At 36.8% G+C, this 27,033-nt stretch overlaps 2 protein-coding genes and 1 pseudogene across 2 annotated transcripts in view; all 3 read right to left on the bottom strand.

Annotated features, from left to right (window-relative positions):
* LPCAT4 (lysophosphatidylcholine acyltransferase 4) overlaps positions 1-8,554 on the bottom strand; it is an 88,578-nt gene extending 80,024 nt beyond the window's left edge. The window contains exon 1 of the mRNA XM_074365857.1: positions 8,353-8,554. Coding sequence (XP_074221958.1) covers positions 8,353-8,517 — 165 coding nt within the window. The 5' untranslated portion in view covers positions 8,518-8,554. The remainder of the gene's footprint in view (positions 1-8,352) is intronic.
* Positions 8,555-9,495: 941 nt separating this feature from the next.
* LOC105077029 (olfactory receptor 4F6-like) lies at positions 9,496-10,259 on the bottom strand (annotated as a pseudogene).
* Positions 10,260-11,638: 1,379 nt separating this feature from the next.
* On the bottom strand, positions 11,639-12,595 carry LOC105077028 (olfactory receptor 4F3/4F16/4F29-like). Its single transcript, XM_010965312.3, has one exon. It carries the CDS (start codon positions 12,593-12,595, stop codon positions 11,639-11,641), a length of 957 nt encoding a protein of 318 aa, XP_010963614.3.
* Between the last annotated feature and the right edge of the window lie 14,438 nt (positions 12,596-27,033).

The following is a 27,033-nucleotide window of genomic DNA, read 5'->3' as shown; positions in this document are numbered from 1 at the left end:
ATTTTAGCTTAAAAAGTTGTGGATGAACTCATATAAAATTAAAACAAGGTTCTACTTGAAATCATGTGGGGCTACAAGGCAGGTAGCCTGGTAATGCCAGAGATGAATTATCTACACATAATTTACATCTGTATCACTACCAATATTCTTTCTTTGATGGAAACTAATTTTGGCATTCTGTAATGACCCCTTTGAACTCCTGCAAAGTCCTATTTTGGGGGAGTATCACAGAAGTACCCTTGTAAGGGCTATACACAATTACTCCTTGCAGTGGGGCATTCTCACTTACACAAAAACGCCATTATTTATACTATTTCCAATCTTCTAGCTTAGTAGAAAGGACACATGTAATTCTCAAGTTAAAATTACTCAAAGTTTCAGGTTGTGGTGGCCAAGATGGCAGAGTAGGAAGACCTTGAACTCACCTCTCCCACGTGCACAGCAACATTACAACTATTTACAGAGCAATTGTTGCTGAGAAAGACCAGAAGACCAGCAAAAAAGATCTTCTATACTCAAAGATATAAAGAAAGAAGCACAGTAGGAAGGGTAGGAGGCTTGGAGACACAGCATAGTCAATGCACATACCTCTGGGTGGACAACTCACAAACGGGAGGATAATTACAGTCGTAGAGTTTCTCCTCAAGAAGCAAGAGGTACGAGCTCCACATCAGGCTCCCAGTCTGAGGATCCTGTCCCAGGAAGACCAGCCCCCAGAACATTTGGCATTGAAGGCCTGTGAGGCTTACTTTAAGGAGAGGCAGAAGGCTGTAGGAAATAGAGACTCCACTCTTAAAATTAAAAGGCACACACAAAATCTCAAAGGTCCAGGACCAAAGGTAGAAGCAGTAATTTGAAAGGTGCCTAAGTCAGACCCAGCTGCTGTTCTTGGAGAGCATCCTGGAGGTGCAGGACACAATTGGAACTCACCCTGGTGACAGAGACACTGGCAGAAGCCTTTTTTGGAAGCTTGTACTACCATGAGGACACTGGTGATGGCAAGTGCCATTTTGAAATCTTACCTCTTATTAGACCAGGGTCCAGACCCACCCCCTAGCCTGTCAGCAACAGCACTGGGATGCCTCTGGCCAAACAGCTAGCCAGACAGGGACATAGCCCCATGCACCACCAGCCAGCCATGTCAGGAACCAAACCTGCCAGGAACCAACAGGAACCAACAGGGTGACCTTAGATCTGAGACCTCTGGCCCTGCAGCTATCTACCTTGGAACTCGGCTGCAAAGTGGGCTTGCACTAGCTCCAGGACCCCTCAGGGCTCTGCAGCCAGCTGACTCATCGCCCAGCCCAACCTACTAGCAGCTGGCAGTGCCTGCACAAGGCAGGCCTGGCAACCAACTGGACTGGGGGCCACCCACACTTACCAGACCACCTAGAGTAGTCACTCCACCATATGACATCTCCTATAAAAGGCCTCTTCTCCAAGACTGGGAAACATAACTGATGTACAAAATACAAAGAAATAAAAAAAATGAGTTAAAAAAATGATGTGACAGAGGAATATACTCCAAATGAAGAATCAGATAAAACTCCAGAAGAAAAACTAAGTGAAGTGGAGTTAAGAAATTTACCCAATAAATAGTTCAAAGTTAGGATTGTAAAGATGCTTGAAGAACTCAGGAGAAGCCTGGATGAAGAGTGTGAGAATTAGAAGCTTTAAAAAAAGAGTTAGAAAACCTAAAGAAGAACCAAACTGCTGAAGAATAATGAATAATAACTGAAATGAAAAAAAATACTAGAAGAGATAATACAGAGGGACAGATCAGTGAGCTAGAAGACAGAGTAGTAGAAATCACTGAAGGTGAACAGAAAAAAGAATAAGAAGATATGAAGACAGTTTATGAGACCTCTGATAATATCAAGTGTCTTAACATTCACATTATAGGGGTCCCAGAAGAAGAGAAAGAGAAAGGGACAGAGAATATATTTGAAGACATAATAGCTGAAAAATTCCCTAATCTGCAAAAGGAAACGGATATCCATGTTCAGGAAGTACAGAGTGTGCCAAACAGGATTAAACCAAAGAGGACCACACCAAGACACACTGCAATTAAAATGGCAAAAGTCAAAGGTAAAGATGGAATATTAAAAGGAGCAAGGGAAAAGTAACAAGGTACATAGAAGGAACTCCCATAGGCTATCACTTGACTTTTCAGCAGAAACCCTGCATGCCAGAAGAATGGCACAATATATTTAAAGCAATGAAAGGGAAAAACCTACAATCAAGAATACTCTACTTGGCAAGGCTTTCATTCAGATTTAAAGGAGCGATTAAAGTTTCATAGACAAGTAAAACCTAAAACAGTTCAGCATCTCCAAGCCAGCTTTATAAGAAATGCTAATGGGACTTTCCTATGTGAAAAAGTACAAGCCACAATTAGAAATATGAAAATTACAAAAGGAAAAATCTCATTGGTAATGGCAAATATACAGTAAAGGTAGTAAATAAACCATGTATAAAGCTAGTAGGAAGTTTAAAAGACAAAAGGAGCAAAATCATTTATACCCACAACTCATTAAAAGATTCACAAAAGAAAAAGTTGTAAAATATGATGTTAAACAGCAAATATGCAAGAGGGAGGAGTTAAAATGCAGGGCTTAAAATACGCTTGAACTTAAGAGATCAGCAACTAAAAATAAACATGTATATACATCGATTGCTATATATAAACACCATGGGAACCACAAACCAAAAATGTGTAATAGATACACATACAAAAAAGAGAACTGAATCCAAACATAACACTAAAGGTAGTCATCAAATCACACGTGTACAAACTTCCAGTTGTAACATCAATGAGTCATGGGTATGAAATGTACCGAGTGGGGATTTAGCAATAAATATGTAATATCTTTGTGTGGTGACAGATCATAACTAGATTTATTGTGGTGATTGTTTTGAAATGTATAGAAATACCAAATCACTATGTTGTGTAACAGGAACTATCATACTATCACAGTGTTTTAGGTCAATCATAATTCAGAAACAATGAACAAATTCATAGAAAAAAGAGATCAGATTTGCTGCTACCAGAGGCAAGAGATAAGGGAGGCGAAATTGGATGAAGGTAGTCAAAAGTTAAAACTTTCAGTTATAAGAGAAATAAATACTAGAGATATATTGTACAACATAATAAATATAATTAACACTGCTGTATGATATATATGAAAGTTCTTAAGAGAGTTCTCATTGCAAGGATACATTTTTTTCTACTGCTTTAATTTTGTATCTATATGAGATCCTGGCTATTCACTAAACTTACTGTGATTGTGATAACCATTTCATGATGTATATAAGTCAAATAATTCTTTACACCTTAAATTTACACAGTGGTATGTGTCAATTGTATCTCAATAAAACTGGAAGAAAAAGTTAACTATATAAAAGGTATAAAATAATTCTCAATAAATTATTCAAACTTTCAGAAACATTTGAACTTAGGCTTCTAGTCTCTCTCCTTATAAGATAACTTATTGCAATGCTTTTTAATTTAATATGGTCCTTTAAATTTTATCTGGTGTAGAGACAATTAAATAGAGAATTTGAAAACCCATGATCAGAATGCGTGAGGCAGGGCTCTAAAAATGTTAGGTCATAAAAGCTTAAAGCGTAATAATCTTAAATACTATGCATCAGAGACTCATGCTTTCAGGCTTCAAACAGTAATTTTAATTAAATGACCAAAAAGAGATGAAAATATAGATGTCACACTACTTCAAGATCTAGGGATTTTCACAACATTCGTCTATGAATTCTCTCATTAATGAGCTCTGTTCCTCCTTTGATACTGGAAATGTATTTATCTAATCAATTGGCACCAGACAGAATGATTAAAGAGCATAAGGTCAACTTTCCCTTTACTTCAACTGTTGCTAAATCCACACATAGGAAGCCTTTTTCTCCTTTCATTCTTTATCTTCCTTCTGCTAACTTGCAATGAAAATAGATTCCGTTTCCTTCTCCAAAGACCCAATATTCTTGGACTGTGAAGTTCCAAAGTCAAGGGCAGTTAATCATATTTATATCCCTTCTACCCATAACTCCTGGAACACTGTGCATACAGTAGACAATCAGTTATCATTAGGAGACACACAGACCACATCCTAAATCTGCCATAGTTTGTTGCATAAATATTATAATTTTTTGATTACTTTATAAAGATGTCAAAAGGAGTTTAACTTTCTTGTATGTGACTGGCTTTCAGTGCTTGCCTCTAAGTTAGCCTACAGGACATTCCTGGTGACAACTCCAGTTGGTCTCGCTCATTTTCAAAAACAAACACCCAAGGTTAAAACTAAAATCAACCAGTCCATAGTGTATTTTCTCATAAATTACACAGACAATTAGGAATTGCCATTGTAACCTCCATTTTTAAAAGGTCCAGCAATTGCATGTGAAAGCATCCTAATATTCCCAGTGGTACCAAACTCAGAGGTTGATTAAAACTCATTCAGTGAATGACGTATCTCCAGATCACTTACATATACTTTCCCATGGGAGAAGGCGACAAAATGTATAATGATTTCTAGGTTCACCAAAGACATACTAGGAGAAAAGCAATGCAATTTTTGAGACTAAAAATTAAGACTGTTAGAATTCTTTTAGAGACCAATTATGAAGGCAAATAAATTATCACCAGAGATTATGATTTACAAAGGCTAGTAAATGCTTTTGACAAAATTCAACATAAAAAAATCTGTGAAAAAAACCAGGGTTTGAGATTTTTTGTATCTATTTTTTTAAGTACAAGAAGATAATAAAAACCATCTATAGCCTCCCAAGGAAGAAATATCACTATTAACATGTTAGCTTATGTACATATATTATTTTACAAAACAGATCAAGTTTTAAGTCTTGTTTTGTTATTGCCTTTCTCCCTTTTTTTTTTTTGGTGGGGTAGGTAATTAAGTGTATTTATTTATTTAGTGGAGTTACTGGAGATTGAACCCAGGACCTCGTGCATGCTAAACATGCATTCTACCACTGAGCTATAACCTCCCCATTGCCTTTTTCACTTATTTATCTATCTTGAGCAACTTCCCCTGTTATTAAATATTCACTATATAATAGATGAGCTGTATGTATATAACATAATTTCAGTGTGTTCATAACATAGCTTATTTAATTTAGAAATGTTTTACCATCAATAAGGAACTGACATAAATATAGGGAAAAATAACGTAGACAAATTGGCCCTAAATGAAGAAAGGTAAACTAGGATTCTCCAGGGATCAATATACAACCAATTATGTAAGAAGAAAAATAAAACAATGATTAAAAATTCAGCTTCTGCTATAAAAAATGACAACATAATGCGATCTGCAGCAACATGGATGTCCCTGGAGAATGTCATTCTAAGGGAAGTTAGCCAGAAAGAGAAAAAAATATGATATGATATCATTCATATGTGGAATTCAAAAAAAAAAAAAAGACAAATGAACTTAAATATAAAACAGAACCAGACTCACAGACACAGAATACAAACTTGTGGTTGCCAGGGGGAAGGAGGGTGAGTAGGGACAGACTGGAAGTTCGAGATTTATAGATACTGATAGGTATACATAGAATAGATAAACAAGTTTATACTGCATAGCACAGGGAAATATACTCAAGATCTTGCAGTAGCTCATGGTGAAAAAGAATATGAAAACGAACATACGTGTATTCAGGTCTGACTGAAAAATTGTGCTGTACACCAGAAATTGACACAACATTGTAAACTGACTATAACTCAATAAAGAAAAGGAACTGATTATCAAAAAAAAAAAAAAAAAAAAAAAGAAATAAAACACCTGTAGCTAAAAAGGAACCTGTATTTCAAATATTTTGTAAATAAAGCTAGTGGAACTAAAAAAAAATCTGGCTTCTGATTCAGACTGCTGGATTTAAACTGAAATATAATGTTTAGTAACATTAGACAAGTTATGTAACCTCTGTGCCTTAATCTCCTAGTCTGTAAAAGGGGATGTTAATAGTATCTATCTCAAAGATTGCTGTGAGGATTAAATCAGTTAATACAGGTAAAGCTAAGAGCAGGGCATGACTCACAGTATGTACTCTGTAACTAGTACCCATTATTATTTTTACCAACGAATGGAAGAAGGAAGTATTAAATCTTCAATTTGGCAGGTGACATAAAGCAATGAAAATACCACAATATTATGAAAATACATGATAATGTAGATACATCACAAGATGTGTGTTATGTGTCTGTGTGTGTGTGTGAGAGAGAGAGAGAGAGAGAGAAAGTACAAAGCAGAAGGTAAGTTTAATGTGCTTTGTAAGATAAACATATTTTATTTTTAAGCTGATATACTCCAAGCAAACAGTTACACTCCAGGAAAGGAATCTAGCCTAAGTTATAAATTGATAAAGTTTGTTCAAATATCATCTCAGTCATAACCATAAACCTGTGAATTTTATTGTAGCCTTTGAAGAAACTGAAATTCAGGGAGGTTAAGTGACTTGGGTAAGATAACACAGCAAATGAGTCAGTGTTGCTGGGACCAGAATCTCTGAGTTTTAACTGCAAATATTGTGAAATGCTATGTTGCTTTTCATTTTAGACTCTTGTTTTAAGACAAAGAATGATATTTGGAGGAATAGCCAAATCTATAAGGTGGGCACCCCAAATCTGGCCTGCCTGTTTTTATAAATGAAGTTTTATTGGAACTGAGCAATGCCTATTCATTAATATGTTGTCTATGGCTACTTGGATAGTATAACAGCAGAATTGGGTATATGCAACATAAATCATATGGCCCACAAATCCAAAACTATTTATAATCTGGCCCTTTAAAGAAAAAGTGTGCCAACACCTGATCTACTTGGCTAAAACTAAAGAACATTTTTCAACATATAGAACAAAGCATGAAAACAAGATCTGTAAATTAGTATTTGTAACTAACCACAGACTCGAAAGCTGTTTTCTACTGTTTATCTATCACCAAAAGATTAAATAAAGTAGAATAGGAGAAAAAGATAATGGGATACAAATAGATAATGAAGCATGTTAACAAATGTACCAACTAAAGGGCAGAATAGTTTGAAAATACTAGTATGCTCAGCCCAAGAAACAAACTTATTTATATCATTATTTAGTATGTGTAAAATATGTTACTGGCATCATAATTTGGGAACTGAAAAGCAAGAGTTAATATAATCTTTAATTTCTATACTTTCAGTATAAAAGTCCCTCTTTCTTTTCAGAGAAGAATGACTCTCATTTTTCAGTGAGAACACAGTAGACCCACCACATCAATGATGCAGGTCATGAGCGCTCAGTGATGTATAATAGTGATGAAAGAAATTTTCATATTGAGGTATGGGGTAGTCATTTTGATTTAGGCAGGATTAAACTTCCAGCGAAACAAAATAACCCTCTTTGTAGCCCATTAAACATGCATTGTATATCTGCTTTAACCATTAAAGAAAATAATGCATTTGAAATTCAAAATGGAGTAACTATGGTTCAGGCATTCAAAATGGAGTTGGGAGGGCATTGTGAATGTGGTTTCAGACATATCCCTGTATTCCTGAGAACTTCAATTTTCTGGGTATCATCAGTCAAGGACACCACCAGCTGTTCTCAAAACAGTATCTGCCAACAGCTGCCTGCTGCAATCTTATAGTCGCAAAGGTCTCCTCTAGCAACTGCAACCATTTTGGACCCCACCAAAACCCTTGTTTAACAAGCTCCTTAACTTCTTGCCAGCTCCAATCCAATTCTTAACAACTTAACAACTTACAAAATTTTGCATTTTTTTGCCTACATAAGCCTGCCCTATTTTGCAGCCTGTGGAATCTGTCTCCTGAGCTATAGTCCTCAGGTTGCTCAACTAAATTCTTTTCTGTTCCTCTTATACACTGTTCATTGATGATTTCCATCCACAGTAGAAAGATGGTCCCTGTTCAGGCTCAAGATGGCGACATAAGGGGGTCCTGGACTCCCCTCCTCCCGTGAACACATTGAACCTACAGCTACATGTGAAACAACTTCGTCTGAAGAAGGTTTAAAATCTGGCTGAGCAACTCCTACACGTCAGCCCAAGGAGAAAAGCCCATAACAAAGCAGGTAAGGCGAGGCCGGGGCACAACCTCCTCCTGACCTCCCCTCCCCCACCGCCGGCGCACCGCCCCACAGTCTGAGGAGCTCCCAACCCAGAGCTTCTCCCTGAGGGGCAAAGGGTTTGAACCCCACACCAGGCACCACCAGATTTTAAGACCTGCACCTGAATGACAAGCCTCCAAAACATCTAGCTGTGCAAACCAGCTGGACTCATTGCCACATAACACCTGAGAATCGGCTTTTAAAGGGCCGGAATTCGGACTCACCTGCCCGGCCTGGCGCGGGAGCCGCAGACTCAGGGCCGCCCAGACGGTGTGAGAGAAGCTCGCTTGCTTTTTCCCTGTCCTGGTGACTCGGCCTGAGAGGCAGGCAGCTGGTTGGATACACGTCTGGAGGCTGCCAAGCGCCTCCTGGACGGAGCCTGGCGCCATCTTCCCGCTCTGGCCGAGCTCCAGACGCCGCAGGGACCTCTCCCCGCCCCCGCCCCCGCCCCCTGCCTCCTCCCCCGCCCCCTCCCCCGAGAAGCTTTCACACGCGGCTGGTGCCCTGTCTCTGCAGCTGCACCCAAGGGACGCCCCTTGATCACCTGGCTCTGGTGGCCCGAGGTCTTCCCGTTCCTGGGTCCCATGGGACTGTAACAATTGGACAGACAGTTCTTGTTTGGCTACCACCCCAGGGCACCTGACAGACAGCCGACTGACTCACCCCCAGGCTTTCTGTGATTATCTCCTCCTGGAGATTCGGCCTGAGGGGCAGCTTCAGGTGTGGCCCCGTGTAGGGACCTCTGATGGACCTGCTCCAGGGAACAAAGGCATCTCTGTGCTCCCTCTGCCTCACTACAGCTCACCTCTGTCTCCCAGACATGACCATACACTCCTCTGAAGCCCCAGTTTTTGCGAAAGCCACCCAGGGGACCCCTGGAGATTGCTGGGCTCTCGTGGACAGTGGGGCTTATGGTGTGGCCCCTCAGGACTGTACCTATTTGCAGACTTTAAAAGCTGCTGCCTAATGGTCTAGCTTCCTATCCAGCCTGAATCTCAGATCCTCCTCTTTGGGGGCTGACAGGTCTTGGCACCCCCCTCAACTACCAGGGCCATTAAATATAAAATAGGCTGTTCAGACAATCACAAATGTTTGATAGACAACCAAGAGCTAGGGCAGGGTTGAACCATAAGCTTCAGATCCTACGCAAGACGCTCCTTCAAGACTGGGAGGAGTGGCTGTTTTATTTCACACAGAGAATCAACACAGAGAGTCAAGAAAAAAGAAATGAAGAAACAGAAATGTGTTTTAAATGAAAGAAAAAGATAAAACCTCAGAAAGATGGTCCCTCTTTCATGAGAACTGGCTCTTTAGGGATGGAAATTTATCAATGGTCCCTTGGAAGTTGTGTGTTTCAATAAAGCCACTTAGTGATTTTTTCTAAAATGCATAAGCTGACAGAATGCTCTCCTCATTGCCATCTTCATCTCTCTGTTCCTGAGTGTGTAGAGGACTGGATTTAGAAAAGGAGTTAAAACTGCATCAAATACAGCTAGAAATTTATCCAGATGTGGTGAAGGAGAAGGTCATATATAGAAAAAAAATCAGTGGACCAAAGAATAAAATCACCACAATAATATGAGCTGACAAAGTGGAAAGAGTCTTGGGTGAACCCCCTAAGGAGTGTTTCCGGAGAGTGGCAAAGATGAAGATGTGAGAGGTTGAGCAAGAAGAAAGCAATCAAGGAAATGAACCCACTGTTAGCAGTGACCATGAACTGCAGTTTATAGGTAACTATGCAAGCAAGTTTGATGAGCTGAGGCAGGTCACAGTAAAAGCTGTCTAAGACATTAGGGCCACAGAAGGGCAGGTTTACCACAAAGGCCAACTGGGCCAATGAGTGAGTGAGACCAATGGTCCAGGCAACCGCTAAAATCAAAATGCACACTCGTGGTCTCATGATGGTCAGGTAGTGGAGAGGCTTACATATGGCCACGTATCTGTCAAAGGCCATGGCGATGAGCAGCACCATCTCAGTGCCCCCAACAGCATGGCTAAAGAAGACCTGAGCTATACAGCCTCCAAAGGAGATAATTTTTCATTTCCTGAAAAGATCTCAGATCATCTTGGGTGCTGCAATAGAGCAAAATATAAGATCAATGATGGAGAGATTAGCTAACAGAAAATACATAGCTATTAAATATATGTATTGCTCTCAGCAAAAAGCTTTTTTGGTCAGTTTAGCATAATTGTCTATATCTTTAGTGTCTCCTCTTAGCAATTTCCATCGACCAACCCTCCATTCTTCATAATTTGGTTAAAGTCATAAAATGGATGATTGAACCTGTACTAGAAGTATTATGGGCAAAAAAAAAAAAAAAAAAAAGATTAACAATGCAAGGTAATGGGATCTGGTTTTGTTCATTAAGGTGAAAAAAGGATAAATTTATCCTATGATAAAATATCTGCTTATTCCAAAATCTTAAAGAGGACAGTAAAAGACGAAACAGAATGGAAATTGAAAGCTGTAGAAGATTCAAGAAGTGAATTCTGTCTGCCTTGGTCATGTGTGTGTATATATATATACATACCCACACATATACACATGCATATATATATACATACACACACATATATACATATACACATGTATGCATATAAATATAAATAAATACACATATAATATTTAAATAATGAGTAAAAAGAAAAAATGATATATGTCAGTATTTTGGCAAAGTTTGAATAGCTCAGCTTTGATGGGTTTATTTTTTAAAACTTAGCAATGCTTTTACCATTAAATACTATATTGCATGAAGACTAGAATTTGGTTTTCTCCCTTAGAATGACATGACAAATTTACGTTAGTGTATTCATTCTACTCTCAACTAAAAGTTGTAAATGTTACTCTTTAATATATGTGCCATATTCCTAGTTAGCAGATTCTTTAGCTCGCAAGAATAACTTTTTTTGCCTTATGTTGACTCTACATGCTCCATTACTTAGAACATACAGTTAATTGCCAATGAGAGAGCTAAAGTTACATCTACTTTGTATTTTAAATATATTTTTACTCATTAATAGGTAGCTATCCTACATTTTCAGTTTCTTACACTACTTACACTACTGTTGTGGGTTGATTTGTGTCTACTAAATTGACATGATGAAATTCTCAGCCCCAATATCTCTGAATGTGACTGTATTTGGAAATAGGTGTTCGCAGGTGTAGTCAAACTAAGATGAAGTCATCTTGACTTAGGGTAGATTGGGAGATACTTCCCCGTATTCTGAAGGCCTTAAAGAAACTTTCCCTCTGAGGTATTTCTAAAAAGTGCTTCATATAAATATTATTCCTTAGGAATTGAGGCTCAAGATAACTATAATCTTTGGTTTACAAATACTTTATATGTAACTCTCTCTTTTCAGAAGTGGATTTTCTTCCCTCCCAATAGAAAGACAAAATGGACTCAACTTGTATAATCAAGTCAAGGTAGCACAAATCAGAGCTTCTCTCTGAGTTTGACCGTCAGTAATGAACATCAGTAATCAACAGGAGCTCTTACAATACAATCATCACTTAAGAGATCGCCTGTAATTCACTAGCTGTCTGCACACCCTCCTCATTGCCATCTTCATTTCCTGATTCCTAAATGTGTAAATAACAGGATTCAGGAAAGGAGTGAGATTGGCATCAAAGAAGGCCAGAAATTTATCCAGGTGTGTGGAGGGAAATGGCCACGTATAGACAAATATCAAGGGACCAAAGAACAAGACTACCACTGTGATGTGAGCTGAAAGTGTGGACAGAGCCTTGGATGAACCTGATGAAGAGTGTTTCTGAACAGTGAGAATGATGACGATGTGGGAAACGATCAGAATGAAGAAGGAGCCAACAGAGATGAATCCACTGTTGGCTGTGACCATGAACTCTAGTTGGTAGGTGTCTATGCAGGCAAGTTTGATGAACCGAGGAAGGTCACAGTAGAAGCTGTCCAACACATTAGGACCACAGAAGGGTAAGTTTCCCACAAAAGCTAGTTGAACTGTGGAATGGATAAGGCCAGTCATCCAGGCAGCTACTAAAAAGAAGATGCACACTCTTGGGCTCATAATGGTCAGATAATGGAGCGGCTTGCATATGGCAACATATCTGTCAAAGGCCATGGCGATGAGTAGCACCATCTCCACACCACCAATGACGTGGATGAAGAAGATCTGAGCAATGCAGCCACTGAAGGAGATGACTTTATGCTTTCTGAAAAGGTCATAAATCATCTTGGGAGAGATGATAGAAGAAACTCCCAGGTCAATGAAGGAGAGGTTGGCCAAGAGAAAGTACATGGGGGAGTGTAAGTGAGGGTCAGAAGTTACAGTGAGCATAATGAGGGAGTTTCCTATCATGCTTGCCACATAAAACATGGAGGAAAATACAAAGAGGAGAAGTTGTATTTCCCAGGAATCGGTGAGTCCTAGGAACATAAACTCTGACACCACAGAGTGATTTGCTCCATATATTGGCTTTGTAGGCATTGCTACCTGAAAGAGGATAATAGGAGAAAATGTAAATTTTCATAATTATGTTAATAAATTAGAAGAGAGGTCAAGTTATGAATGTCTGTTTCTACCTTAGCATTAAGACTGCCTCACAGCCTTTGCAGTGTGCTCACACAGTGGTTGTCTTGCATATTCTCTAACACCAAGTTGTCTCTGCATGTAATACTCTCTGCCTCTGCCTAGGATGGATGCCATAATATTATACACGAGGTACAAGACGGTCAAGAAGACTAACAGGACTTCAGTCCCAACTGTTTTTTTTTTTGGGGGGGGGTTAAAAACCAATATGATCTGGCTCCAGTCACATAGAACTAACCACTTTTGCGATCTCTTCCAAGCCTATTAAACCTTCATTTGGCCCCATCTGTGGGACTATATTTAGCTTCAATATTACTTAAATGTTTACCACATCTATAAAGTCTTGTTTTATTGTTACTAGTTTTTATTTTACTATCCTTTGTATCATAGTGAACTGATTACTAACTAACTCACCAAGTAGACTATAAGCTTCTTGAAGGCAGGGATTTTGACTCATTCATATTTGTACTCCTTGAAGCAAAGAAAAGTCATCCACACAGCGAAGTGCAGGTCCATGAGCTGTGTGTTACCAGTTTGTATTGTATTTGGTACAGAATTTGTGAGTGAGTACTCTAGCAATTTGATATACAGTGACCCCAAGTTTCTGATTTTGTATTTCACGGAAGTAATAGTCTAAGAAAGACTAGAAAGTAAAGAAAAAAACTTATCCTGTAACACAAGTAATTTGAGAAACACTGTCTTAGTGTACTTAGCATTGACCTGAAAAGCTTAAAATTATGAAATGTATATTGTACTGAAAACCATTTTGTACAAATATCTATATAAGGACTTATCATATTATCTTGTAATTACTTACTCTTATTTAGAAATACATCATAGCTTAGTTAAAGGAATATGGGTGTTGGGTTTAGATTACCAAGATTTATACTAATGTTCAACCACTAACAACTTGATCTTGGGCAAGTGACTTAAACTCTTTGAGTCTCAGTTAATATATCTATGAAATTGTAATTAGTAAAATAATTGATACATCTTAATTATATAGCTATATTAAGTATTCAGTAAATGCTATGTTTATTTCTCTTTATTTCACTTGCCCTAACAGCACTCAGCACGTGAGATATAGTAAATAAATGAATTTTTAAGAAAGCACTATTAACTAATAGGGAGCATAAAACTTCCTATCAGAAAATATATCTCAATAAATAATTATGATGAATATAATATTCACGTTTTCTTAGTGACAAAAATTAAACTATCTTCTTGTGCAAGTTTGATTTGCTCTCAAAGAACTTTATTTTTTATTAGTTCTTACCACAAATCTAATTTACTATTTGTTCAATTTATCCTTCCCAACTAGGCTGCAAGCCCCATAAAGGTATGGACCAAATATATCTTCTTCAATTCAATGTATCAAAAATTTAGATGACAAATAAATTATTTGCTGAAAGAGTGAATAAAATGTATTTGCTCTCATTAGAGCCTGACTATGTGAGGAAAGAAGGAAAGATCAAGAGTCTGTGGAATTTAGTAAAGTGAAATATTTGAAAGAAAATCAAAAGTAGAAATAGGTCTAAAAGGACATCTTCAATCTAGTCAAAGAGACTGAAATCAATGAGGCCAGCTTTGAGATCTAGTGATATATTCAATATCCCTAATTTAGGGAAATCTCAAGTCATTATAGATCAGGAAACAAATACCCAATTATGTTAAATAACTTGACCAAAACCATAAATATACTGGGTGTTAAGAGTTTATATTAAACCTCAATCTACTGACTCCCAAGATTAGGTCTCTGTCTAATTCCTATTTTCTTTTATTTATTTATGACTTCCTGAATAAAAACATGTGACGAGATGATGGTAGATAAGACCGTCTAATAACGGATGACTGCCATATATTGACATACTGGTAACTGCTACCTTGATATCCTTGATCATTCATTCCTGACAACTGTCTATCAGCTAATTAATGTACCTCTGTGTCTTGGGAAACTTGGCAGTTTGCTGAAACATTTCTTCTTACTTTACTTGTTCAGGCAAATACTCTTACTTGGAACAGAGGGTTTTTTGGATGGACTGATGATATAAGATTCTAGTTTAATTCGTTCCACTCAATCTTTCTTTCTTCACAGGGAACTGATGAGCTAACTAACTAGAAGCCTCCATAAAGCTATCTGTATTCACATTTTACTGCCTTCATGAAATCACTCTTGATTCTTCCAACCTGAGTAGTTTTATGCTTCTAGTGTTTCACTTTAACTCCCAAAATGGATTATAAGGTGATTCTACTTTTGACATTTCTTTGTAAGCTCCACAGTGCCTAGAAGAATGCTAGAGGACATGACAGATCTTCAATAAAAAGCCTGAGTGCTGCATTCGAGTCAAGGTATACTGAAGTTGATCATCAATCTTAATGTCGATTCAGGAACTGTACGTTCCATCTGAGACTTCATATGAAAAGTAGACTATGTATGATTGCTTCATTATTTGAATGTATCTCTATTTTAGTTCTTGCAAAATCTTATGGCAGTTATTTCTATTATATTTTAAAAGCTGCATGGGATAATGAAATGAATATAGTATCTGAAAAACCATATTGCACATTCTGTCACTTAACTACCTGTTGACCTTGGGTAACACATATTTCATCTTTGACCTCTTTTCCCATCTGTAAAATGGGGAAAATTCATGTCTTATAAAACCAAGAATGTGAGATAGTATTTGTCACCTAATCCAGTTAATTATTCTTTAATATGCCCCTGGTAATGGAAATAACATATATGTCCAAAACAAGGTCATATATAAGTAAATTATTGTAAATTAAGACAATGTAATGAATTAATTGGAAAGGAAACTGAACTAACTAGATTGATATTTGTCATCATGAAAAAGTATCAAAAATATAATACTGACTGAAAAACATCAAATTATAAAAGAATGCATGTAAAGTAATACAATATTTGTACATTTTGATAATTATTAAATAGCTTTATATATAAATACATTTATAAGTAGTAGAAATATTAAAGTTTGAACAAGAACTATCCAAACTTCAGAATAGTTATTTTCTCTGGAGAGGGAGAGAGGAATCTGATAGGATAAAGGATTTCAAATTTGTTTGTAATAGGTTAACTCCCAAAAAATCTGATTAAAAATAACATATGTTCATTGTTAAATACTGAAGTTAAATACCCAGTGCCAATCATAAAGTTTTGGGTAGTTTTTAAATGGATAAAGTATGTCACAATTTCTTTTCAAACTGAATGCATCTGCCATGTATCTGCTCCTTTCTCTTCTCCCCGCCCCTGCTTTCATCAGTTCTCACTAGTTGTACAGCAAAACCTCATTAGGATCTTATCATCCAAGTGTTTTTGCTATTCCAACAAAATCCAACAATTCTCAAAACAGTTCCAATCATAACGTTAATGCTTTAATGAATCCTTTTTTGCTTCCAGATCACTCTCAAACTCCTCAAAGAGCAATCAAAGCCCTCTGGTATCTGATTCTTTACAACCTCATTTTCTCATTTTTCCTACTTCCTTTTTCGCACTTCATGATCCAACATAACCTATTTATTATCTGACAATGCCCTAAACTATACATGCCTCCATGACTTTAAATATACTGGTTCTTCTTTCCAGCTGCCTTTCCACCACTACTCTTCTCTCTGAAAGAGAAGTACGGTCCACACCTCAAAGTAAACACATGCTATAATGTTTAAACTCTCTCATCTACCACCTCTTCACAGCCTAAGCAGATTCATACCTTCCTTGTCTATGGTCCTACTCATAGCACTTTATCATTCCTCAAAGCATCACTGATCACATTATTTTACAGTTAGTTTACATGTAAATAGATTGAGAAGAACAATTGTGTTTATCCTTTTTTTGTAACCTCAACTGCTAACACATGCTTAGAATAAAAAAGGAGGGAGGGAGATACCAAAAATATCGCCTTTATGAAAAACTGGCTAAAGCTTTCAATGATGTGGAAATTATGACCTAAACGTAATGAAGGTAGCCTTCAACATGGGAAAATCAGATTGCAATTGAAATAGTAGTCGGTATAGAATATATGTATGTGTTTATCATATAGTAATTGAACAAAGTTAGAAGAGGATATAACTAGGTGGTTGAAAAACATGAAAATATGGCTGATTATGTAACTAAGAAGATGGATAAAAAGACTGAGAGACGTTCGTAAGAACACACACACACACACACAAAACCATCCTCCTCAAATCAAGATTATAAAAGGGAAGGATTAAGGGAAAAGAAATAAACTATGTCAAAATAAAAACTAAAAAGGAAGAAGAATTAAGGAAAAGTATGTATATAATGACCAAGAGAATATAGACATGATTTGCTTTGCTTTCTGGGTCTACTTTTCAGAAATTCTATAATTATAAACAACTTTTAGTACTATGTCTACAGCGTTTTAAAGCTCTGTGTCTTGGAAGATTTTCTCCATATTGCCTCTATCAGCTATACACCTCTAGCTGTGAATTTATTTGTGTTTTTGCTCTCCAATACACTTCAACTGCATAAGAACTGGGAATTTGAAGAAAGTGAGTTCAAAGGGGAAGGAGCTATAAATATGAAACCTAATAGGATAATACTAATTGTTCTTAGTTATCCTGAAATGAGTAATGGAAAAAAGAAAGAAGATGTCAAAAATAAATTTCCCCTAGATATACTAAAAGGAAAAGAAATATAAAACCAAATATTAGAAAATATTGAAATTCAGTTTGATGCGTGAAACTCACATGTCAGCGTTTTAAATCCACTTGAGGCATGCATAGCCAGGATCCTATTTATGCCTAAGCAACAGTTAATGAATAGGATTCTAGATGGAGACACCAGGATATTATGTTTATTTACCTGGAAGTCATCAAATACCTACAATCAACCTCCTGGTTGATTAAGTTCTAAAACCACAATCGCTAATTGATTAGTTGTGATCAGAAGAAAAAGTTTTAAAATTGTTTTTCTCAAACATTAATTATAATCATGTAACATGTTATAAAAGTAAAGTTCCAGCTGTTTTCCTTTTATTGTGATTAATCCTTTCTCTTGATCCATATAGAATTGATTAATCTTCCAGAAACAGATTCCTAGAAATTTTATTCTTTATAGATGACAGAAATATTGGTAGTTGAGATACCAAATAATTGAATTATCAAGCTGAAATGATGTACAGACATCTTACAGTTTTGAAAATCTAAACCATCATTCATATACATTATTTTTGCAATCTAAAAATACTGAGTTTAGAATCTACCTCAGCTAAAGTGGACTGCATTTTATGTTTCAAACTGTCATAAAACTCTCCTTTATACCTAAATAAAAAGTCTGCCTCCCCTAATTCAAGACCATTTTAAAGCTTTTTATAACTGTATGCAATATAATTTTCAGAATCCCTTTCATTAACTTTTTATCTATAAAAACTCAACAAACTAAGCCATCCCTTAGGTTTCTGTTTTCAAGACTCAAAAACTAAATTCCTTTTTACATTTCCTCTTAGAAACTCTTTCCCATCTACCTTTCACCTTAAAAAATCACATTTGTCAACTTTCTCTGAACCTTTCTGCATTCTAATGACAGTTTAGAGGTAAAATTTATAAAATACATTCTAAATTGTAATGAACATAAGAGTACAGGAAAACCAATTGATCTCCTGGTAGTTTTCATTTTGTTTGTGAATTTTGCAGATCATATCTTAAGTTGACATTTACAGTGGAAATAATTTATTCAGATTTGGGTCTTTGGGTGTCTCTTCTATTCAGGTATCTGTAAGACTCATACATCTTGAAAAATTTACAAGTACCTAATAGATTTTCTTCCATTTTCACTGAGAATCAGCTTATACTTTGTCTCTTTTGAAAAACTAATGAAGATTACAAGAACCCTTGTTTTCTTAGTTTCATGTGTCACTAATTTTTCTTACCTGCTCATCAAATTGCAGAGGGTGAGAAGCATTCATATGATCATTGCTGGCAACAGAATTTTGACCCCGAACATTATAAAGTCATTTGACTTTTCCTAGTATCTTTCACATTACTCTAACCTATGTGATTCTAGTTAAATTGTTTATCTAGTTTGTTTACCTTCTCCAACATGTCAATACCCTTTTCACAATTATTCTCCAGTACTAGTCAATTTGTTATTCCAGATGCTAACTGCCTTGCTTTAGAACACACATGCCCTCATATCCATAGCGGTTTCAACAAAAGAATCATGTCTGACACTAGAGCCACTCTACTTATTGTTATATTTACCTTCATTCTTTCATTTTACCTGTACAAAGAAAAAGAGATTTTCATAAAGTCTTGGATTTTCCTGTGTCCTCTAACAAAAAGTGCTATAACATCTTGCTATTGTGGAAATAAAGCTAATGAACAGTTCTAGAGGACAGTGACCAAGTGATATTGCAAAGACTGGAGTTTAGAAGGAGTTTATTGATCAAGGGACTTTACCCATAGGGACCTATTTGGTTTGACTAGAACAAAGGTCCTAAAGATTCATAATAAGACACTAGAGAAGAAGCAGCAGCAACATATGTTTATCAACATGGAAAGATAGAACACCCTGTACTCAAGATTATATTACCTTGATTTATAATTTAAAAATTTTTCAATACATGCCTATGGACTTCTATTTTCACTCTTGCCCTAGTGCCCACAATTGTCAGAGGCAAGCTCTTTTCCATCTGCTTGTTCAGTACCATGAGGAGCCCAAAGTTGTCAGAGGCCAGTCTTAGCTGTGTTCCCATTGGAAACATTCTTTCCTGGGGCACTAGAACCTCTGAACTAACTAAACCAAAGTTCACAAAAATAAAAAGCATAAATTTCCATAGTAAATAATTTGGTCCTGTTTTTAAAGTGAACTTTTCTACCTTTTGTTCACATATGCTGACTATAGAACAGATGGCAATATATATTGGTCACTGGTTTAAGTTATGTACATCAAATAGGCAGCATCCTAATCATGCAAGGTGTTTGTTCACCTCCCAGTTGGTACAAAGCTGAGCATTCACCAGGTCATTCCATCACTCAATCATTGATTTTTCTTTTTCTGGGCTATGGAGCATGAATAAGTATAGTGAATTTTATGGGTGTGAGCCTATTGTCACACTTCATTTTGTATAAAAATGTGTCCAGAGCCAAAGTTGCATGGAACAGATAAGTCAGAAAAGGTGTAAGTCCATAAATAGTAGTGTTAGCAGAAGCACCATGCTTGGGAAAGAAAAGTCAGTACCAAGAATACATTTATATCACTATAAACACAAGTCTCTAACCCTCCAGAACACTTGGACAGTGAGTCTACTGAGAGTACAGTGAGGTATGGCACCCTAGAATGTATTGAGGATTTACTTCTGCATCGACAGCTTGGGCACTCAGCCACGATGGTAGCCAGATCACCTAGTGAAGGGAAATTCACATCACTGAATCTACGCAGAGACCAATTATGCGCTATGGCCACTGTTTAGTATCAATTAAGAATGAATTAGTACATGATACCAATGAAACAATATGATGATAACTGGGAAAAGGGCTTATTTACATCACAGAGGCAAATCATCTTGTTCTTGTATAGTGAGTAATCTCTAGTAGACTTTTACATGTGCATTCTCTTTGCCTTTTGTGAAAAGTCTAACCACATACCTCTCCCTAGACTCCATCTCAAGAAACTATAAAATTGTCACTAGGATGTAATGTACAAATAGGGAATATGTGTAATAATATTGTAACAACTTTGTATGATAACAGATGGTAACTGGACTTACTGTGGTGATTATTTCATAATGTATAAAAATATTGAATCACTATGTTGTGCACCTGAAACTAATACAATATTGTATGTCAAGTATAACTTAGTTTTAAATGAATGAATGAATGAATGGATGAATGTATTCCCTGAAGTTCTTTCCATTAGAAGGGTTTTCCTTCACCATGCTCTTCAGGGAAATTTCTTACTGGGGATGGAATCAGGGGCCATTCACTTCCAGGTAGTACCAGCATTAACATGTGATGTATCCATTTATAAACCAAAGCCATGTTTTCTCCTCCACTGTTAATTGGTTATAGACAAATACTCCCGAGGGAAAGAGAGAGGTGATGAAAGAGGAGAACAAGAGAGTCTGATTATCCTGTTTATATAGGCTACTTTTGCCTTTCAGAATGTCTACAGAGCTTTTCCTTGCCCCAGTCACAATTCAAAACTGGCAGCTTTATGAACTACCTAATAAATAGACTGGAGCAACACACTCAACTGTGGCATATGTTGCCTCTGAAATACAAAGAAATTCACCAAGAACTGGGTCTCTTTCTTTGGTGGGCTTTGCCATGTATAGCTTACCTTAGGAGAAATATCATGACATGCTCCTGACCACAAAGGGATGTCCCTGATGTGGAAGGTGCCTGAAATTTTGATAGATTCATTTCATCTAGTAGGACACATGTGTCTTACTAAGTCATCTAGGATACTCATGACTTCAAGTTCACAAATTCTAATTAGCACAATGTCATTAGAGAAATGGACTGATGTAGTATGTAATATTCCATATGATACCAAAACCTTCAAGCTTTTTTCAACCTCTCTGATAATAATATGAGAAAGATCAGAAAAATTGTGTCAAAGGTTGAGTTCCTGGAGGAGCAGATTCTGAGGTGAAGATCACTACACAGGAAGTTTGCCAGGCAGTACTATTGGATCAATTCTGCTTGGAGTTAGGGAATCAAGCAGGATGTGGCAGAGAAAGAAGTTTTGGACAGTAGTACAATTGCTAAGGTTTATGTCAAAGGGTGTTCTGTAAGTTTTTTTTCTTGTTCAAACATTTTTTAATTGAGTTATAGTCATTTTACAACACTGTGTCAAATTCCAGTGTAGAGCACAATTTTGCAGTTATACACGAACATATATTCATTGTCACATTTTTTTTTTGCTGTGAGCTACCAACAGATCTTGTATATATTTCCCTGTGCTACACAGTATAATCTTGTTTATTTATTCTACATATGCCTGTCAGTATCTACAAATTTTGAACTCCCAGTCTGTCCCTTCCCACCCCTCACCCCCTTGGCAACCACAAGTTTGTATTCTATGTCTATGAGTCTGTTTCTGTTTTGTATTTATGTTCGTTTTTAGATTCCAAATATGGAGCGATCTCACATGGTATTTTTCTTTCTCTTTCTGGCTTACTTCACTTAGAATGACATTCTCCAGGAACACCCATGTTGCTGCAAATGGCATTATGTTGTCGGTTTTTATAGCTGAATAGTATTCCATCGTATAAATATATCACATCTTCTTTATCCAGTCATCTGTTGATGGACATTTAGGCTGTTTCCATGTCTTGGCTATTGTAAATATTGCTGCTATGAACACTGGGGTGCAGGTGTCATTTTGAAGCAGGGTTCCTTCTGGATATAGAACCAGGAGCAGGATGACTGGGTCATATGGCAAGTCTATTCCTAGTCTTTTGAGGATATACTGTTTTCCACAGTGGCTTCACCAAACTGCGAGTTTTTTTTTTCTTCTCAGAACTTTAAATATATACTACCATTTCATTCTGGCCTTTTTCCTTGTATGTGATTAGTTGTTTCCTTCTTGCTGCCTTTAACATTCTATCTTTAAGTTTTGCCATTTTTACTATATCTGTCTTAGTGTGGCTCTCTTTGGGTTTGTCTTGTATGAGGCTCTATGTTTTCTCTACCTGGTATCTGTTTCCTTTCCCAGGTTAGGGAGGTTTTCAGCCATTATTTATTCAAAGGAGTTCTCTGTCTTTTCTTTCCCTTCTCCTTCACGAACCCCCATAATGTGAATGTCACTTCCTTTGATGTTGTCCAAGTTCTTTAAACTCTCATCGTTAAAAATATTCTTTCTTCATTTTCTCTTTTCTGATTGGGTGACTTCCATTATTCCACCGTACAGATTGCTTATCTGTTCTGTATCATCTGGTCTTTTGTTGATTCCCTCTAGTTATTTCTTTATTGGTTACTGAATTCTTCAGTTGTGATTGGTTCTTTTATATTTTCTAAGTTTTTGTTCAAGTTCTCACTGACTTCCTCCTTTCTTCTCTCAAATTTGATCAACATCCTTATGGTATTTTCTTTGAAATCTTCATTAAATAAATTACTTAGCTCCATTTCATTAAGGTTTTACCCTGGAGTTTTATTTATTTCTTTTTTTTGGAATTTACTCCTCTGTCTTCTCATTTTGCTTGACTAACAGTTCTTATTTCTATGAATTAGGTGAAACAGCTAACTCTCTTGGTCTTGAAAGAGTGGCCTTATGTGGCAGCATCCTCTGAGTAGACTGCTTGTGCCTTAGGGCTTTAGCAGGCTGCCTGGAGCATGAACATCTGGGCTGGCGGCAGTGCTTGGGAGTGCTTCATGTAAGGCCACCTTAGAAGGACCAACTGAGGCTTAAAGAGGTATAGACCGGGGCAATTCCCAGGGGGTCAAAATGGGGCTTGTTTACACCTCTTCCCTCCAAGAGGGCTCCAGAAGTTCCCTGCTTGTTTGATGGATGATCTATGGTTACTAAATGGATTTTCCCCCCATATAGTCTAGGTGCCCTGTAAATTGCTATCTTTTTCACTGTATCTCACAGTGAGTGAGTCTGTATTCTGCCCCTCAGTTACATCCCTCCCTACTACAGGTTGCCATAATGGTTGTGGGGTTCGCATGGGTAGTGTGTTCCATCCTTCCTACCCATGTTTATGTAGGCTGTCTCTGTGCAGCTGTTCAATCAGCATTAGATCCTCTTCAGGAATAACTGCTCTTTATGTAGGTATACATTCAGTGTGCCTATGGGAGGAGATGAGCTCAGGGTCTTCCTATGCTGCCATTTTGCTCTTCCCCCAGGCAGGGAATACCTTTAGTTGTATCCTTCCCTTGGAAAGAAAGATGGCCTGTGTTACAGATCTTACTAAGTTGTGAACAGGGCTAATGGTTGGTGTGTTTCTTTAAAACCTGAGAAGGAGAAAGTGTATAAATTTCTTGAGATAGCATCTAGGGAGAAATGTATGGATGGACTTTTCAGAGAGGTCATAAAGAATGCTCATGTACAAGTCTATTGGAGATTATTCACTATACAGGAACAAGAGGACTTGACTTTGATATAAATCAGCCTCTTTTCCTTAGATAATACAGCTTCATTGATACCATATACCTCTTCTTCTTAATTAGTTCTAAAGGGTGGCCATAGAAGCATAGTTGAAGTCTGTGCATTGACATGCAATGTGCTTTCCCCTCACTGTAGGTGACCTGGCTATTATCATGGCCAATAGCCCAAGCTATCAATGCAGAAGTAAATCCTCAGTACACTCTATGGTGCCACACCTCACCACACTCTCAGTAGATTCACCGTGCAAGTTTTCTGGAAGAACTAGAGACTTGTCTTCATAGTGATGTAAATTTATTCTGGGCACTGATTTTTCTTTCCCAACCATGGAACTTCTGCTAGCACTTCCATTTATGTATTTACAGAACACCTTTTCTGCACTATCTGTTCCTATGATGTCCTGTGCAATCTTGGCTCTGGATGCATTTTTAAAAAAAAATGAAATGTTACAGGGCTTAAACCCAGGGAATTCACTAGACTTACTCATGCTCAATAAGCCAGAAACATCTCACTGATGGAGCAATGGAATGGCCTGATGAATGGTCAGATTTTGTACCAAACTGGGAGGTGAATGAACACCTTGCAAGTTTAGGATGTTAAACCCATGGCCACTATATTGTCATCTGTCCTATAGCCAGCATATATTAACCCAAAGTAGAAAAGGTCACTTTAAAAATAGGAGCAAATTATTTATTACGGAAATTTATGCTTTTTATTCTTGTGAACTTTGATTTAGTCAGTTCAGAGATCCTAGTGCCCCAGGGTAGAATGTTCCAAAGGGAACACAGCTAAAACTGGCCCTTGACAACTTTGGGCTCCTCATGGCACTGAACAAACAGATGGAAAAGAGCTTGCCTCTGACAACTGTGGGGACTAGGGCAAGAGTGAAAATAGAAGTCCATAGCCATGTATTGAAAAATTTTAAAGTTATAAATCAAGGTAACATAATCTTGAGTACAGTATGTTCTATCTTTCTATGTTGATAAACATATGTTGTTTCCTCTTCTTCTCTAGTGTCTAATTATGAGTCTCAGGACCTTTGTTCTAGTCAAAGCAAAAAAGTCCCTATGGATAAAGTCCCTTGATCAATAAACTCCTTCTAAACTCCGGTCTTTGCAATATCACTTGGTCACTGTCCTCTAGAACTGTTAATAACCTTCATTTCCACATATGACAAGATTTTATGGCACTTTGTGTTAGAGAGCACAAGAAAATCCAAGACTCTATGAAGAGGCTCTTTTTGCACAGGTAAAATAGAAGAATGAGAATTAACTTAACAATAGGGAAAGTATCTCGAGTGTCAGACATGATTCTGTTTTGGAAGTGCTATAGATGTGAGTCATACCTTCTAGTGCATAAGTGTTATCCTAGAGCAGGTTAGCTAACATCTGGGATAACAAATTAACCAACACTGGAGAATAACTGTGAAAAAGGGCATAGACATGTTGGAGAAGGTAAACAGATCTTGGCTTTTAACTAGAATCACAGATTATTAGGGTAATGTGAAAGATATTATGAAAAGTCAAATGGATTCATAATATTTCGGGTTCAGAGGTCTGTTGTCAGTGATGATTAAATGAATGCTTCTCACCCTCTGCAGTTTGATGAGCAGGTAAGAAAAATTAGTGACACATGAAACTAAGAATACAAGGGTTCTTGTAACCTCCATTAATTTTTCAAAAGAAATAAAATAAGCTGATTCTCTTCTGTGAAAAGGGAAGCAAATTTATTTGGTACTTATAAAATTTCAAGATGGAAAAGAGTCTAATCAATACCCGAGTAGAAGAGACACCCAAAGTACAAAAGCTGAGAAAATTATTTTCAATGTAAATGTCATCTTTAAAATATGATGTGAAAAGTATACAAACAAGATGAAATCTACCAAGAGATGTAATTGGCTCTCCTGCTCTCTTATGGTCTTTTACATTTTATAATTTTTTTTGTTAATTTTTTCTCTAAACTGTAAATAGAATGCAGAAAGATTTGGAGAAAGTTGACAAATGTGAACTTTTTGAAGGTGGGAGGTAGGTGAGAAAGAGATTCTAAAAGGAAATGGAAAAGAGATTTAGTTTTTGAGTCTTGGAAACAGAGAGCCAAGGGTGTGAATAAAAAGTTAATTGAAAAGGATACTGAAAATTGTTTATATTGCACACAGTTATAACAACTAAAAGAAATGGTCTAAATTAGGGGAGGCAGATTTTTACTTAGATATGGAGAAGTTATGACAACTAGAAAGATAAAATGAAGGGCATTTCTAGTGGGGGAAGTTACAACCTCTCAACAGTTTTAGACTGAGAAGGAAATTTATATGAATGACAGTTTAGATTTTTGAAACCAAGAAATGTCTGTAGGCTACTTTCAGTTTGATAATTCTATTATTTGGAACCCCAGCTACCAGTATTTCCCTCATCTATAAAGTTAAATATCTGGGAATATGTTTCTGGAAGATTAATCAGTTCTTTATGTGTCAAGAAAATGGATGAGTCACAATGAATGGCAAAGAGTTAAAGCCTTTTTTTTTTTTAACATCATGAATATTTAATTAGTTAAAAGAAATGGTTATAACTGATGTGTTTAATAAAAATCGATCTAACAAGTTTCTCTTCTGAATAAAACCATCTATAATAGAATGTGGTTTCAGAACATTTTCAGCCAGGAGGCTGATTGTAGTTATTTGCTGACTTCTAGGTGAATTTACATCAGATCCTAGTGTCTCCATCTAGAAGTCTATCCCCGACTATAGTCATGGGTAGTTATATACTTCATACTGTGAGTTCTATATTCTCTGATATTTAATTGGGTATTTCTCTTCCTTTAAATACATATAGGGAAAATTTACTTTTGACTTCTTCTAACCTTTTTCCCCCCTAGTACTCATTCCAGGATAACTAAAGAACAGTCAGTGTTGTCCTATTAGGTTTCATATTTATAGTTCCTTCCCCTTTAAACTCATTTTCCTCAACTACCTAGCTTTTATGTAGTAGAAGGCATTTGAGACCCAAAGGGCAAATAAAATTACAAGTTGATGTGTGCAACTGATAAGGTTTTTGGAGAAATCTTCCAAGAGACTAAGCACTTAAAAGACACCTGCAGACACAGTATTAAAATTTGTTTAAGATAAAATTTCTGAAGATTGGACTCAGAAAGTAATGAATATCACATCCTATAAACTACTTCTCAATTTAAAGTTGGCCTTGTCTTTCTCCTCTTTGTCTTTTTACACATGCTTCCCTATTTATTCTTTCTT

The sequence above is a fragment of the Camelus bactrianus genome, chromosome 6, assembly GCF_048773025.1.
Source record: "Camelus bactrianus isolate YW-2024 breed Bactrian camel chromosome 6, ASM4877302v1, whole genome shotgun sequence".
Classification (NCBI taxonomy): Eukaryota; Metazoa; Chordata; class Mammalia; order Artiodactyla; family Camelidae; genus Camelus; species Camelus bactrianus.
This window is presented reverse-complemented; position numbering and strand designations above follow the sequence as displayed.